The sequence below is a fragment of the Pongo abelii genome, chromosome 5, assembly GCF_028885655.2.
Source record: "Pongo abelii isolate AG06213 chromosome 5, NHGRI_mPonAbe1-v2.0_pri, whole genome shotgun sequence".
Lineage (NCBI taxonomy): Eukaryota > Metazoa > Chordata > Mammalia > Primates > Hominidae > Pongo > Pongo abelii.
Genome location: NC_071990.2, coordinates 159,483,044 through 159,496,999, shown reverse-complemented (window position 1 = coordinate 159,496,999; position 13,956 = coordinate 159,483,044). Strand labels below are relative to the sequence as shown.

General features: G+C 44.4%; 1 protein-coding gene across 1 annotated transcript in view; it reads right to left on the bottom strand.

The window, feature by feature from the left end:
- Positions 1-4,794: 4,794 nt before the first annotated feature.
- Positions 4,795-13,956, bottom strand: part of LOC134761575 (uncharacterized) — a 75,308-nt gene continuing 66,146 nt past the window's right edge. Inside the window, exons 4-6 of the mRNA XM_063725073.1 lie at positions 7,454-7,497; positions 7,149-7,289; positions 4,795-6,158 (exon numbers count right to left, since the gene is read on the bottom strand). Coding sequence (XP_063581143.1) covers positions 6,002-6,158; positions 7,149-7,289; positions 7,454-7,497 — 342 coding nt within the window. The 3' untranslated portion in view covers positions 4,795-6,001. The remainder of the gene's footprint in view (positions 6,159-7,148; positions 7,290-7,453; positions 7,498-13,956) is intronic.

Below are 13,956 nucleotides of genomic sequence, written 5' to 3'. Positions count from 1 at the left end.
TATCACCCAGAAACACCATCACAGACACACCCAGAATAACACTTGACCAAATATCTGGGCACCCTGTAGCCGAAATTGATACAGGGTGGGGATAGGTCATGATGTTTTGTGGGAAGCATCAGAATGTCCATGGTTTTATGGAATGGGGATCATTTATTAGACTAAAGCAAGTGGAGATAGTTCTAGCACCTCTCTGTTATAGGGTGCAGAGCTCAGGTTAGAGACACAGAGAGCTGTAAACTCAGCAGGCACAGTCTTATATCAATGTTTTGTAGTTTTCGGGGTCAAAGTCTTTGCACATCTTTTGTTAAATTTATCCCAAAGTATTTTGTGTTTTTTATTGTGATTTTAAATGAAATTAAAAAATTTATTGTCCTATAGTTTGCTGCTAGTATATAAAAATGCAATTGATTGTTACATATTGACTTTGTATCCTGAGACCTTGCTAAAATCTTTAATGAGTTCTAATAATTTTTGTTGTGTTGATTGTTTAGGATTTTCTATATAAACAATCCGTTATCTACAAATAGGAACCATTCTACTTTCCTTTTCCCAATCTGTTTGTCTTTTATTTCCTTTTCTTGCCTTATTACACTTGCCTTATCATTTTACTGCACCTTGGGTTAGTCAGATGCTCCAAGAAGTAGATGCAAAGATAGAATTAAACATGCAAGGATTGGCTGGGCATGGTGGCTCATGCCTATAATCCTAGCACTTTGAGAGGCTGAGGTGGGAGGATCATTTGAGGCCAGGAGTTCAAGACCAGCCTGGGCAACATAGCAAAACCCGGTCTCTATCAAACAATTTTTAAAAAAATTTAGCCAGATGTAGTGGTGTGTGCCTGTAATCCCAGCTACTAGGGAGGCTGAGGCAGGAGGATCACCTGAGCCCAGGAGATCAAGGCCACAGTGAGCTATGATTGTGCCACCGCACTCCAGCCTGGCTGACAGACTGACACCCTGTCTGTCTCTTAAAAAAACAAGCATTTTATGGCAGAAAATGCCTGTGGATACAAAATGCAGAGGGAGCCCCACAAGCTGGAAGAGCCATCAGACATTGATGTGAGAAAGTAAAGGAGAAAGGGAAGGATGAGTAGGTGGAAGCATTCTAGACTGCTATGCTGCATGAGGAATATCTGCAAGGAATATCACTGAGCCAGAGTCCTGTGACTCCAGTCAATTTCAGAGTTCAACGGCTGGGGCCCTTGGTCAATTACATTCTCTTTAGTAGCAGGTGTACAAAGTGTATTCTCATGATCACCACAGATCTCCAGTACAATGTTTAACAGAAACGGTGAGAATGGCCATCTCTACATTTTTCCTGATCTTATGGGGCAAGTGTTCAGTATATCACCATTAAGTATGATGTAGGCTGTAGGTTTTCAATAGATGTCTTTATCAGTTTGGGGTTATAACCTATTCCTAGATTACTGAAATTTTTAAAATTTCATGAATGAATGTTGATTTTTGTTGAATGGTTTTTCTTCATCTGTGAAATGATCATGTGGTTTTTATCCTTTATTCCGTTAATACAGTTGGTTACATTGTTGATTTTTGAATGTTAAACCAACCTTACAATCCTAGAATAAACCCCACTTGGTCATGATCTATTATTTCTTTTTTATTGTTGGATTTGGTTTGCTAATATCTTGTTAAGGACTTTATTCATAAGGTATTTTGGTTTATCATTTTCTTTTTTTCTAATAATGTCTCTGACAGGTTTTGGTATCAGGGCTAGGCTGGCCACATAGAACGAATTGAGAAATATGCTTTTCTTTTCTTTCTTTTTTTTTTTTCGAGATGGAGTCTTGCTCTGTCACCCAGGCTGGAGTGCAGTGGTGTGATCTTGGCTCACTGCAACCTCCGCCTCCCAGGTTCAAGCAATTCTCCTGCCTCAGCCTCCCAAGTAGCTGGGATTACAGGTGCCCACCACCACACCCAGCTAATTTTTGTATTTGTAGTAGAGACAGGGTTTCACCATGTTGGCCAGGCTGGTCTCAAACTCCTGACCTTGTGATCTGCCCGCCTCAGCCTCCCAAAGTGTTGGGATTACAGGCGGGAGCCACCGTGTCTGGCCTATGCTTTTCTTTTCTAGTTCTTAAGAGTTGGGTAAGATGGGTATCATTTCTTCCTTAAATGTTTAATATGTTCCTTAAATGTTCACTATGGTATATTTCTTTCTTAAGTGTTTAATTTGCCAGAGAAACTGCGTAGGAAAGTTTTTGAGTGTGAATTTGATTTCTTTGGTAGACATACAGATATTCAGATTTTTTTTTTTTTTTTGAGACAGAGTCTCGCTCTGTTGCCCAGGCTGGAGTGCAGTGGCGCGATCTCTGCTCACAGCAAGCTCTGCCTCCTGGGTTCACACCATCCTCCTGCCTCAGCCTCCCGAGTAGCTGGGACTACAGGCGCCTGCCACCGCGCCCGGCTAATTTGTGTATCTTTTAGTAGAGATGGGGTTTCATCATGTTAGCCAGGATGGTCTTGATCTCCTGACCTCGTGATCCGCCTGCCTCGGCCTCCCAAAGTGCTGGGATTACAGGGGTGAGCCACCGCGCCTGGCCGAGATATTCAGATTTTTAAAATTTCATGTGTGTTTGTTTTTGTAAGTTGTATTTTTCAAGGAATCTATTAATTTCACTTAAGTTGTTAAATTTATTGACAAAAAGCTGTTGATAATATTTCCAGCTGGGCATGGTGGCTCATGCATGTAATCCCAGCACTTTGGGAAGCCAAGGCAGGAGGATCACCTGAGGTCAGGAGTTTGAGACCAGCCTGGCCAACATGGTGAAACCCCATCTCTACTAAAAATACAAAAATTAGCTGGGTGTGGTGGTATACACCTGTAATCTCAGCTACTCGGAAGGCTGAGGCAGGAGAATCGCTTGAACCTGGGAGGCAGAGTTGCAGTGAGCCAAGACTGCATCACTGCACGCCAGCCTGGGTGACAGAGTGAGACTCCATCTAAAAAAAAAAAAAAAAAAATCCTTTTGATAACTATAAGGTCTGAAGTGATATCCCGTACTCTCATTTATGATATTGAAAAATTATTTTTTCCCTTTATTTTTACTTGATCAGTCTTGTTAGGGTTTATTAATTTGATTAACCTTTTCAAAGAATCAAATTTGTCTTTAAATATTTCTCTGTTTCCGTTTATTTTCTATTTCATTGAATTCTGACATTTCTTCTGCTTGCTTTGGGTTTATATTGCTCATTTTTTTTTAAAGATGGATACTTGGATAGTTGACTTTAAGCCTTTCTTTCTTTCTAATGTAAACATTTAAAGTTGTAATTTTTTCCTGTATTCATTTATGGTCTATACATTTTGATATATTATATTCTTATTATTGTTTGGTTTGAAGTATTTTCTAATTTATCTTGTGATTTCTTCTTTAAAAAGGAGTTATTGGCTGGGCACATGGCTCACGCCTGTAATCCCAGCACTCTGGGAGGCCGAGTCGGGTGGATCATGAGGTCAGGAGTTCAACACCAGCCTGGCCAGGATGGTGAAACCCCTGCTCTACTAAAAATATAAAAATTAGCCGGTGTGGTGGCAGGCACCTGTAATCCCATCTACTCGGGAGGCTGAGGCAGGAGAATTGCTTGAACCCAGGAGGCAGAGGTTGCAGTGAGCCAAGAGTGAACCACTGCACTCCAGCCTGGGTGACAGAGCAAGACTCTGTCTCAAAAAAAAAAAAAAAAAAAGGTGGTATTTAGAAAAATGTTTAATTTTTAAATACTCAATGCTTTTTTTAGATATCTTATTGGTTTCTAATTTAATTCACTTGTGGACAGAGAACATACTTTAACATTTTAGTCTGTCAAAATTTACTGAGATGTGTATGACATGCTCTACCGTGGTTAATGTTTTATGTGCACTTGCTAAGAATGATTATTCTACATTTGTTAGATGTGGTGTTTTAGAAATATCTATTAAGTCAAGATGGTTGACAGTGTCATTCATAGCTTCCATTTTCTTGATAATAATGCTTTTTGTTCTAGTTGTTCTATCAGTTCCTGAGAGGCAGGTGTTAAAATCTCCGTCATGATTGGGGATCTTCTTCTTCTTCCTTTATCTCTGTCATTTTTTGCTGCAGGTGGTTTGAATACTGTATATTATTATTTCTTCCTGATGTATTGGACCTTCTGGAATTATAAAATCTTTCTCTTTCTCTTTAGTAATACTCCTTATCTTGCTATTTTCTCCAAAAGTAATATAGCCACCCCAGTTTTCTTATGCTTATCATTTCCATAATAACATTTTTCATCTTTTTGCTTTATCCTTTTTGTGTGTCTATATTTAAAACACTTTTCTTGAAGACAGCATATAATTAGATCTTGCTTGTCTGATATGGTTTAAGTCTACTGGCTTCATATTTATTTCTTATTTTCTCATCTATTTTTATTTCCCCTATTTTCCCTTCCCTACCTTCTTTTTTTTGTTGTTGTTTGTTTGAGATAGAGTCTTTCTCTGTCGCCAGGCTGGAGTGCAGTGGCACAATCTCGGCTCACTGCAACATCCGCCTCCGGGGTTTAGGCAGTTCTCTGCCTCAGCCTCCTGAATAGCTGGGATTACAGGCACATGCCACCATGCCCGGTTAATTTTTGTCTTTTTAGTAGAGACGGGGTTTCACCATCTTGGCCAGGCTGGTCTTGAACTCCTGACCTCCTGATCCACCCGCCTTGGCCTCCCAAAGTGCTAGGATTACAGGCGTAAGCCACTGTGCCCAGCCCCTACCTTCTTTTACATAAAATCTTCTTAACATTTATAAAAATAACAACATTTAGTATTTTTGCCTCTTTGCATTTTTTAGTAGTTACTGTAGTGATTACAATACACAACTTTATCACAATCCACTTAGGGTAATATTGTACAGCTTGATATGCTTTATAAGAACCTTATAGCAGTAGAGTTCCATATGCTTCTGTTGGGAGGATATCCTATCCTCTCCCTCCCCTCCTAGGTTCCCTATCTGGGGCTCTGGAAATTAAATTGACAGAGACATTAACAAGAGAAATTAACAAGAGAAAAACAGTTTATCAACAGGTCAGTGTGCATACACACAGGAGAACTCAGTCATGAGTAACTCAAAGGAGTGGTTAGAACTTGGCCATATTTCTCACCTTAACAAAGAACAATACAATTTTAGAGAAATGACAAGACAAGGAAAAGAAGTTTCCGCTTTTCTGGGTGGCAAACTGTGAGAAGGTAGATATATGGGGGAAACTAACAGTAGCTAGGGTTTTTTAGTACAGTCTACATGCGGACCCATCTTGGTGCTGACTCTGTCCTCATGGCCACAAAACTCCCCTGGGAGGGGGGATTTATTGCAGTCCTATTTTTCAGAATATTCTGTTTGTAGTCAGATAATGGAAGCTCCAAGGAGGCTTCTTTCTGCATCTGTTGATTCTCATTCGCCTTTAGCTCAAAATATCTTTATGCCAAAGTGGCATATTTTGGGGTGGCATACTCTGATGCCCTACACTGCACATATGCACACACACACACACACACATACACACTTTGTGATACTGTTGTTGTATATATCACATCTACCTCAAGCCAGTAAGGCTGATGTTTTCTGCCTATAAAGGGGACGGTGGTAAGGGAAGTTCTCTCAAGAAAAATAAAAAAATAAAAGAAGCTGTAAACTCCCAAATCTCATCTTCCAAGAGTAAACTCCACTCCAGTTTCTACCTGCTTCTGCTCACTCTCTAGGTTTTTAAAATATTTTTCAAAAAATTGCCATTATTATTTCAGGCTTTAGTCTTACTAAGCTACTTAGTTATTACCAGAACTTAATCTCCACAATCATCCTTTTCCAGAGAATTTTGTAAGAACCAAGGCCTTCCTTCCATTGAAGTCAATTTGTAAACACTCACTACCTTGGGAAAATACATAAGCATAGACAGAGACCTCATCTTAAGGGCATAATGCTGGAAGCAAGCACTCTACCAGAGTACATGCCCCAACAGAGCAAATGTCCTAACAGAGCAGGTGGTCACGTCACCCAGAAGCAGATCCAGCTGGGTGACGGAGGAGGTGCAGGAGCCAGACGGCAGAGCCTGCTCTGTGTCTGCAATGGTTTCTTGAATGGGAGCTTGCAGGGATAGGTTGAACATGTGAAATTGCTGCTGTTGACTATTTTTTTTTTTGACCTTGAAAAACATGAATGGTATAAGTTCAACCAAATATTCTGCTACTGAGTGTGAGGTTCAATCCTTCTCAAACATTTTCTCATCTTCACAAAGTCCTAGAGTTAAAGACACATTCTCTATATTGTTACATATAGGCACATGGGATGGGCACTACCTGACTATTAGGGTCACAACTGTAGAAGGCAGGACTAGGTGAGCAGTCCCATTTGAAGACTTCTGCCTTAATGAGGAGCATTACATAATTTGGGTGCAGAATTGCATGTCATACATTAACACCAAGAACAAGTTTGTGCTTTCTTGAAGGTACACATTATGCTTCTTCTAAATATCATCGTCCTGAGAGGTTGCTACACAACATTGTGGACCCCTAGGTTTGCCAGATTTTGCAAAAAATTGAAAGAAAGAAGAAAGAAGGAAGGAAAGAGAGAGAGAGAAAGAAAGAAATAAAGAAAGAGAAAAGAAGGTCCAGTTAAATTTGAATTTCAGATAAATGATGAATAATTGTTTGAATAATTATGATTCATGCAATAGTAGTAAGAGAAGCAAGACATCCTTCTACTAAAATATTATTTATTGTTTATCTTAAATTCAAATTTAACAGAGAGTCCTGGAAAATTTAACTGACGACTCTATGATATCCATTCAGTGCTGCTGAAAAGGAGAGCATTCTGGTCCTGGAAGGCTACATTCTAGGGAAATGGGCCTGTAGTTGGGATGTTCAGAATTCTGTCCCTAGGAGGATGGAGGCACACCCAACCAGAGGCCAAATCACAGGCCACGCCAAGAATCACCCCTGGACGCTCAGAAGGAAAATCTTCCTTTTGTGAGCTCCTAAAAATAAATGTAGCTTTATCAGGAGCATTACATGTGAGTGTGCTCTATAATTATTTATCCACTAATTGCCACAACATCCTGTTGAGGTTAGTAAATGTTTTTACCACCCTCATTTTGCAATGAAGTAAGCAGGGACGGAACAGGAGGCTTACTCACCAGGCAGCCCAGCGAACCAGGAGAGGGTGGAGGAGAGAGCCAGGCAGGAGAGCCAGGCGGGACCTTGGGGTCCTGTCACCAGAGGTCTGCAGGCTGGCTGGCCTCAGAGCCGGCCCTTGGAATGTCATAGCCCAAATAAAACTCAGAGAAGGGGAATAAAGAAGATTGTCTGAAACTCATGAAAACTACACATTCCGAACAGCCCCATTGTTAGTAAACGAAATAGACTAGAACAAATATTTGCACAAAGGAAACTATTGAAGACAGACTTTTTTTTTCCCCAAAGGAGAGAATAGCTTACTCACCCTTTGTTTCTCCTCCGAGCAATGGAGACTTTTCTTGTCAGTGCCTGGAAAGAGAAGATGATAAGACAAGCAAACTCATTCCATTCTGTAATAATAACAACAGTGGATATTAATCAAATATCTGTTACATCAGGTACTTTACATATTGGATTGAATTTAATCTTCACGGGAAGTCTCTGCGTACTGACTGTACCCATTTTGCCAGTAGGAAAGATTAAACTCAGAGCACAAGAGACTGACAGAGACCTTAACACTTCTACCAAGTGGTGGAGGTGAGACTCCAACCCACGCCCTGCGACTCGAACACATACAGTTGTCTGCGTAGACCCTTCCCCACCACCCAGGAAAAAACCAGAACACCCAAATCTAATTACATTATTTGTCTTTTAAAATGACATTTACATTAACTTTTTGTCTTTTTCATTAATTCTAAAGCAATTGCAGGGAAGGTCCACGCTTCAAGACGGCCACCAACAGCGTCTTGCCAAGGCTCTTAGGTCCGTAGTAATACTTCCGAACACATCATCCTGGTGGCTCGCCCAATGATACCATGAGAAGGCTCAGGAAGGCATCATTATCTTCCTTCGGGAGAAGAGGAAACTGAGTCACAGAAAGACTAAGGGATTTGCCTAAGGCCATGCAGTACCAGAAATGGGACCTGAACACATCTGCTTGCTCTTTCCATTGTCCTTGTTGAAAGCTTGAGGAATTACAGCAATTGTCTCCAATGTGCAATCTGAGTAATACACATATACATTTTTTTTCTCACATATATTTTCCACCCCCTGTCCCATGACTGGCAGCTGGAAACAGGACTCTCCTGGTAATTCACTTCCAGGGCTCCCTTATTCTAGTAACTCCTAGACAGGGATTGTGACAGGGAAGCCTTCACCACGTGGTTCTGACCTACCTGTTCAGCTCATCGGCTGCCCTCCCGGCAGGAGGCTGTCATTCAGGCCAGACAGGTGATGTCGATCCTCTACAACATACTCATATTCATACTCAACATACTCATAGCACTCACATCACATTTTCACTCCCTGTTTCCACCTAGGAGCCTGTGCAGTGCAGTGGACTGGTTTTTAAGCCAGATTGCTTTTACATCAGTTGGACCTGGGTAAAAATTCTCTCCTTACCACCATCCAACTGTGTGACTTTGAAAAAGTCATGTTACATCTTCAGAATCCATTTTCTAATAGATTGCAGACAATGGGGGATTAGGGATTATGTATTCAAAGCATCCAGCACAGTGTCTAATGCAGAGTAGATGATCAAGAAATGGTTCTTATGATGATAACACGTCCTTATCCTCATTTCTATCTAACTCCTAACCATTCGTCAAGATTTACTGCTCCTTCACCTCACTCAAGGTAGTTCTCTCTTCCCTGGATTTAACATGAATTTCACTTCTGTGGCATCTAGTTCTTGTTCTCTTAGTTTTTTCATGAATGTAAGAAATATTCATTAGGAAGTGCTGTGGGTTGAATTTTGTCTTCCCAAAAGATATTTGGAAATAGGGTATTTGCAGATGTAATCAAATTAAGATGAAGTCATACTGAATTGGGGTAGGTCCTAACCCAGGAACTGGTGTCCTTATACTGAAAGGAGGCAATTTGGGCACAAATAGATTCACAGTGATGATGGAGGCAGAGATTGAAGTAATGCAGCTTGAAGACCAGGAAGACTAAGGATTGCTGGCAACCACCCGAAGCTGGGATGAGGCAAGAAGGGACCCTCCCATAGCACCCCCTGAGAGAACATGGTCATGCTGACACCTTGGTTTTGCGGTTTTGAGTTCCTAGGCTCTAGAACTGGGAAACAATAAATTTCTATTGTTTTAAGCCTCTGGTTTGCTGTTATTTGTTATGGCAGTAATAGGAAACTAATACAGAAAAATATCTGACCTAACTCCCAATTGGATAATAGGCTCATTGACAATGGTGAGGACTGGCCTCTTTACCTGTGGTCAGTGCTCAGCATAGCTCTGAATGTTGGGGAAGCCTGTGAATAAACCTGACTGCTGAGAGCAGCTGCACACGGAGCACCACTTTGCAGTTCCTACCATCCCGGAGGCTGCCCTGACAGCTAATCCCACTGCAGGTGCAGCAGCAGTGCCTCTAAAGTCCTTTAGGCTCAACCTGCTGGCAACAGCACCGGCAGGAGAAATTCGCTGGATAGTTTGCCATTCCCCATTTTAGCAGTAAAGCAATTCCTAAAATGGGGGGAGAAAGCATGATGATAAGTACTGCAACTTGACCCTTCAGAAATTGATGATTTCATCAGACAAGGGCGCCACTGTATAGTTATTCCAGTGTTAAAGACGGGCATCACCAAAACAACAGAAAACACAGTTAAAAGAGCAATATGTCTTCTGTTAATGATGGGATGTCTGTTTAAAAGAGGCCTCATTTTACATGCGTTCATTCATTCATCATTCACTTCGATACTTGTTGAGAATTTACTGACTGCTTTTGCCTCTTTTTTTTTTTTTTTAGACCGAGTCTCGCTCTATCTCCCAGGCTGGAGTGCAGTGGCGCTATCTCAGCTCACTGAAAGCTCCGCCTCCCGGGTTCACATCATTGCCATTCTCCTGCCTCAGCCTCCGGAGTAGCTGGGACTACAGGCACCCACCACCACGTCCGGCTAATTTTTTTGTATTTTTTAGTAGAGATGGGGTTTCACCGTGGTCTTGATCTCCTGACCTCGTGATCCACCCGCCTTGGCCTCCCAAAGTGCTGGGATTACAGGTGTGAGCCACTGTGGCCGGCTGCTTTTGCCTCCTTTAAAGGTCATTATGTAACAGAACTTGAAGGAAATTCACGGGCTTGGCAACTTGAATTTTCAATGGGGAGGGACACTAATATTTGTTGGGTGCTTGCACTGAGACACTTTATAGGAATTTTAATATCTGATTTCGGTTAATGCCCTTGATCATCCCATAATGTAATTGTTTTAATTTCCCTTCTGTAGATAAAGAATGGTTGCCTCAGAGAAGTGAAGGATTTGTCTCAGGCACATAGCCTGTAAATATCATACCTGAGATTCTAATCTGGCTTCACTGGATCTCAATGTCTTTGCTTTTGCAGCAACTCCACCATCCTTCATCCACCAGAGACCAGAGACCTCCCACAGCAACCAAACCCACGGGAGCCAAGCCACATCCTAAGAGGCCCGTGGGACCTGGGGCCACCCCACCCCACCAGGAACCATCACCAGGCTCTTTGCTTTCTACTTTCTTTCTGTCTCTCAGCCTCCTTCTGTCCTCATTTGCTTCTCTTGAGGTGGTGGATGTTGTTTCTTTCTGGTGCCTGCTTCTAGTAGCAACATTCTCTTTCTTCAAGATGTGATGGGAGAGTTTCTTCCCCAGTGAAAACTTAAGGACCTGTGGGCTGCACACCTGAGTGTCCACCTTCCTAGCCTGGAGTAATCACGTGAGCCAGGCCAGGCCGATCAGAATCTTCCTCCAGGATTTTTTTTCCATAATGGGAGAGAGAATGTGTCATTTCTCTGTGGCTGTTGTCCTGGGGTGATACAAGTGGGAGTTCTTGTGACCTCGGCCTCCTCTCATTCTGCCCATGGAGGAACACCAGGCTGGATGGTGGAATGAGAATTGAGAGGCCCAATGATGTCATCTGAGCCCTTAGCTCCTGTTACCCCTGTGCTTCCCAATTATTAGCAGTTAAATTCCCTTTTAATTTGCACTAGTATGGGTTGGCTTCTATTATTCAAAATCAAGTGTCCCAATTCACAAATCCAGCTACATTCCATGGGCTGGTTTTTCAACTTCCCTCTTGCCAAAACTTGAATTCCAGTTTCCATTTTCCTTCTGTTCATCCACTTAGAAGGATCTTAACTCTGGCTAAATTTACCTTCTCTGTCTGTACACCTGGGTGCTGAGTTCATCTGGGGCAGACAATGTCACTGCCAAACCATAGTCCCCAACCTCCCTCATTCCATCCTCTCTTCCATTCCCGGTAGCAGCTACTTAGAACTGTCTCCACACTCCTCAAACATGACTCTCCACCTTTCTCCTCCTTTTCAGCAAGTGATCTTGTCTCCTACTCAGTAGAGAAAATAGAAAGCATGGGAGGACAAGTCTTCCCCATCTCTCCCCACCTTGCCCTTTTATAATTATGCTGATGGCAAATTTGTGAAAACAAGGTGGCTACTGTTTGAAGCAATTGTTCTAAGAAGGAGTGCGGAATTTCTCTTAGAGAGAGTGCTCCTTACTTTCAGAAAACGTCTTGACTTTTCAAGTGTAAAAGGCAACTGGGGAAAAAATGGAGGTGACTGCCGGGGCACTGTAAAGTCAGCCAATGGTAGGACATGAGGGGTGCTGGCCATCGCAGTAGAGGTACCAAGGGAAAATAGGCCAAGCCTCCGGGCATACGACTGGCCTGGAGAAGAAAGATCTGGTTTCTTTCTCCGATAGAAAACTGGATTGGGTCCTGATTTTTAAAAACTTTCAAGGCTCCCAGCAAGAGCCAGCCTGCTGCTAAAGTTTTTTTTTTTTTTTTTTTTTTTGAGAGACAGAGTCTTACTCTTTCACCCAGGCTGGAGTGTGGTGGTTGATCTCGGCTCATTGTAACCTCCACCTCCCGGGTTCAAGCAATTCTCCTGCTTCAGCTTCCCAAGTGGCTGGGACTATAGGCGTGTGCCACCACGCCCAGCTAATTTTGTATTTTTAGTGGAGATTGGGTTTCATTATATGTTGGCCAGGCTGGTCTCAAACTCTTGACCTCAAGTGATCCACCCATCTCGGCTTCCCAAAGTACTGGGATTACAGGCGTGAGCCACTGCACCTGGCCCCTGCTAAAGTCTTTGCATGGCGTTTGTGTTGATCAGCAACACAGCTGGCCCTGGGAAACTGAACTGTCTTCCCCATTGTTTTTTCACAGCCATAGGAAAGAGCCACTGAGGACTTCCCTGAGACTGGGATAGCGCGAGACAGAGGTGCTGCGCCTCATCACTGCACTGTGACCAGTGGCCTTGGATTCACGGGACTAGGGGGAATTAAAAGACAGGCCTCACACCTGCTTTGGACAGACAGTGGGAAGAGGTGTGATCCCTCCCTCCCTCTCCCCAGGCCATCGGGGAGGGAGGAGCACATTTCAGAAGATGAGGTCTGTCCTGGGTCTCAAGGGAGATGAGGAGCGAAGACAGCAGAGAGCACAGCAGATGTGAAGGCTTCAGAGGTGAGGGGTTGCAGCATGGACCAACGCAAGAGGAAATGTGATCCGGCACTCCTCCCAGCTTTCCCCAAGTATGCCAGAGGAAGGAGACTGCGGCAGGTGTGCAGAGACCTCTCTGTTGCAGACGGGGCCATTTGTAAGGCAGACACGTGGGTTGATGACGGCAGGGCCTTCCTCCTCCTATCTGAGGCAGATCGCCCCATCTGTGCTCTGCCCCTCAACCTCCACTTCGCCTTGGAAGCCCCCCTCATCTTCAACCTCCTTCTCTCTACGGCTTCCTCCCACCAGCGTGGAACCCACTCATGCTCACACCTGTTCCACTTACAAAGATGCTTTCTCTCCTGGGCATCCCCTCCAGCAGTAGCCTCTCACTTCTAGCCCAACTCTCACCTTCCGTCCCACATCCCTCCTCCACTCCCCCACCTCCTCCACTCCTCCACCTCCTCCACTCCCCCACCTCCTCCACTCCCCCACCTCCCCCACCTCCTCCACTCCCCCACCTCCCCCACCCCCCCACCTCCCCCACCACCCCACCTCCCCCACCCCCCACCTCCTCCACCCCCCCACCTCCCCCACCTCCTCCACCTCCCCCACCTCCCCCACCTCCTCCACTCCCCCACCTCCCCCACCTCCTCCACCCCCCCACCTCCTCCACCCCCCCACCTCCTCCACCCCCGCTACCTCCTCCACCCCCCCACCTCCTCCACCTCCCCACCTCCTCCACCCCCCCCACCTCCTCCACCCCCCCACCTCCTCCACCTCCTCCACTCCCCCAGCTCCTCCACTCCCCCACCTCCTCCACTCCCCCACCTCCTCCACCTCCCCACCTCCTCCACTCCCCCACCTCCTCCACTCCCCCACCTCCTCCACTCCCCCACCTCCTCCACTCCTCCACCTCCTCCACTCCCCTGGAAAGGCTCTTTCCCAATCCCTTCCTTGCTGCCAAGCCCAGTGCAACCTGGCTGGCCTTTCCCTTGGGTCCTCTCCCTCTGGGCTGCGTCTGCCTCTTTCTTTCTGACACTATCCCTTGGCGGTCCCCTGGGCAGGCTTCTCTACCCTTGTGCACCTTCATCTCAAGTTGGCTCTCGTCTGTTCAGTCCAGATGCTTTCTTCAGGGGATCTCAGGGTCTGTGCAGACTGCCAGTTCTCCAAACTCCAGAGAGGGTGTCCAGGAATATCAAATTTTTCACTTAGCAGCTTCTCCAATTAATCGTGCCATGAGCACCTCACCTTTAACACGTGCACAGGTGACCTCATCGCCTCCCCTGGAGCCTGCTCTCTGCTCCTGCTCAAAAACAACACCTTGGCTCC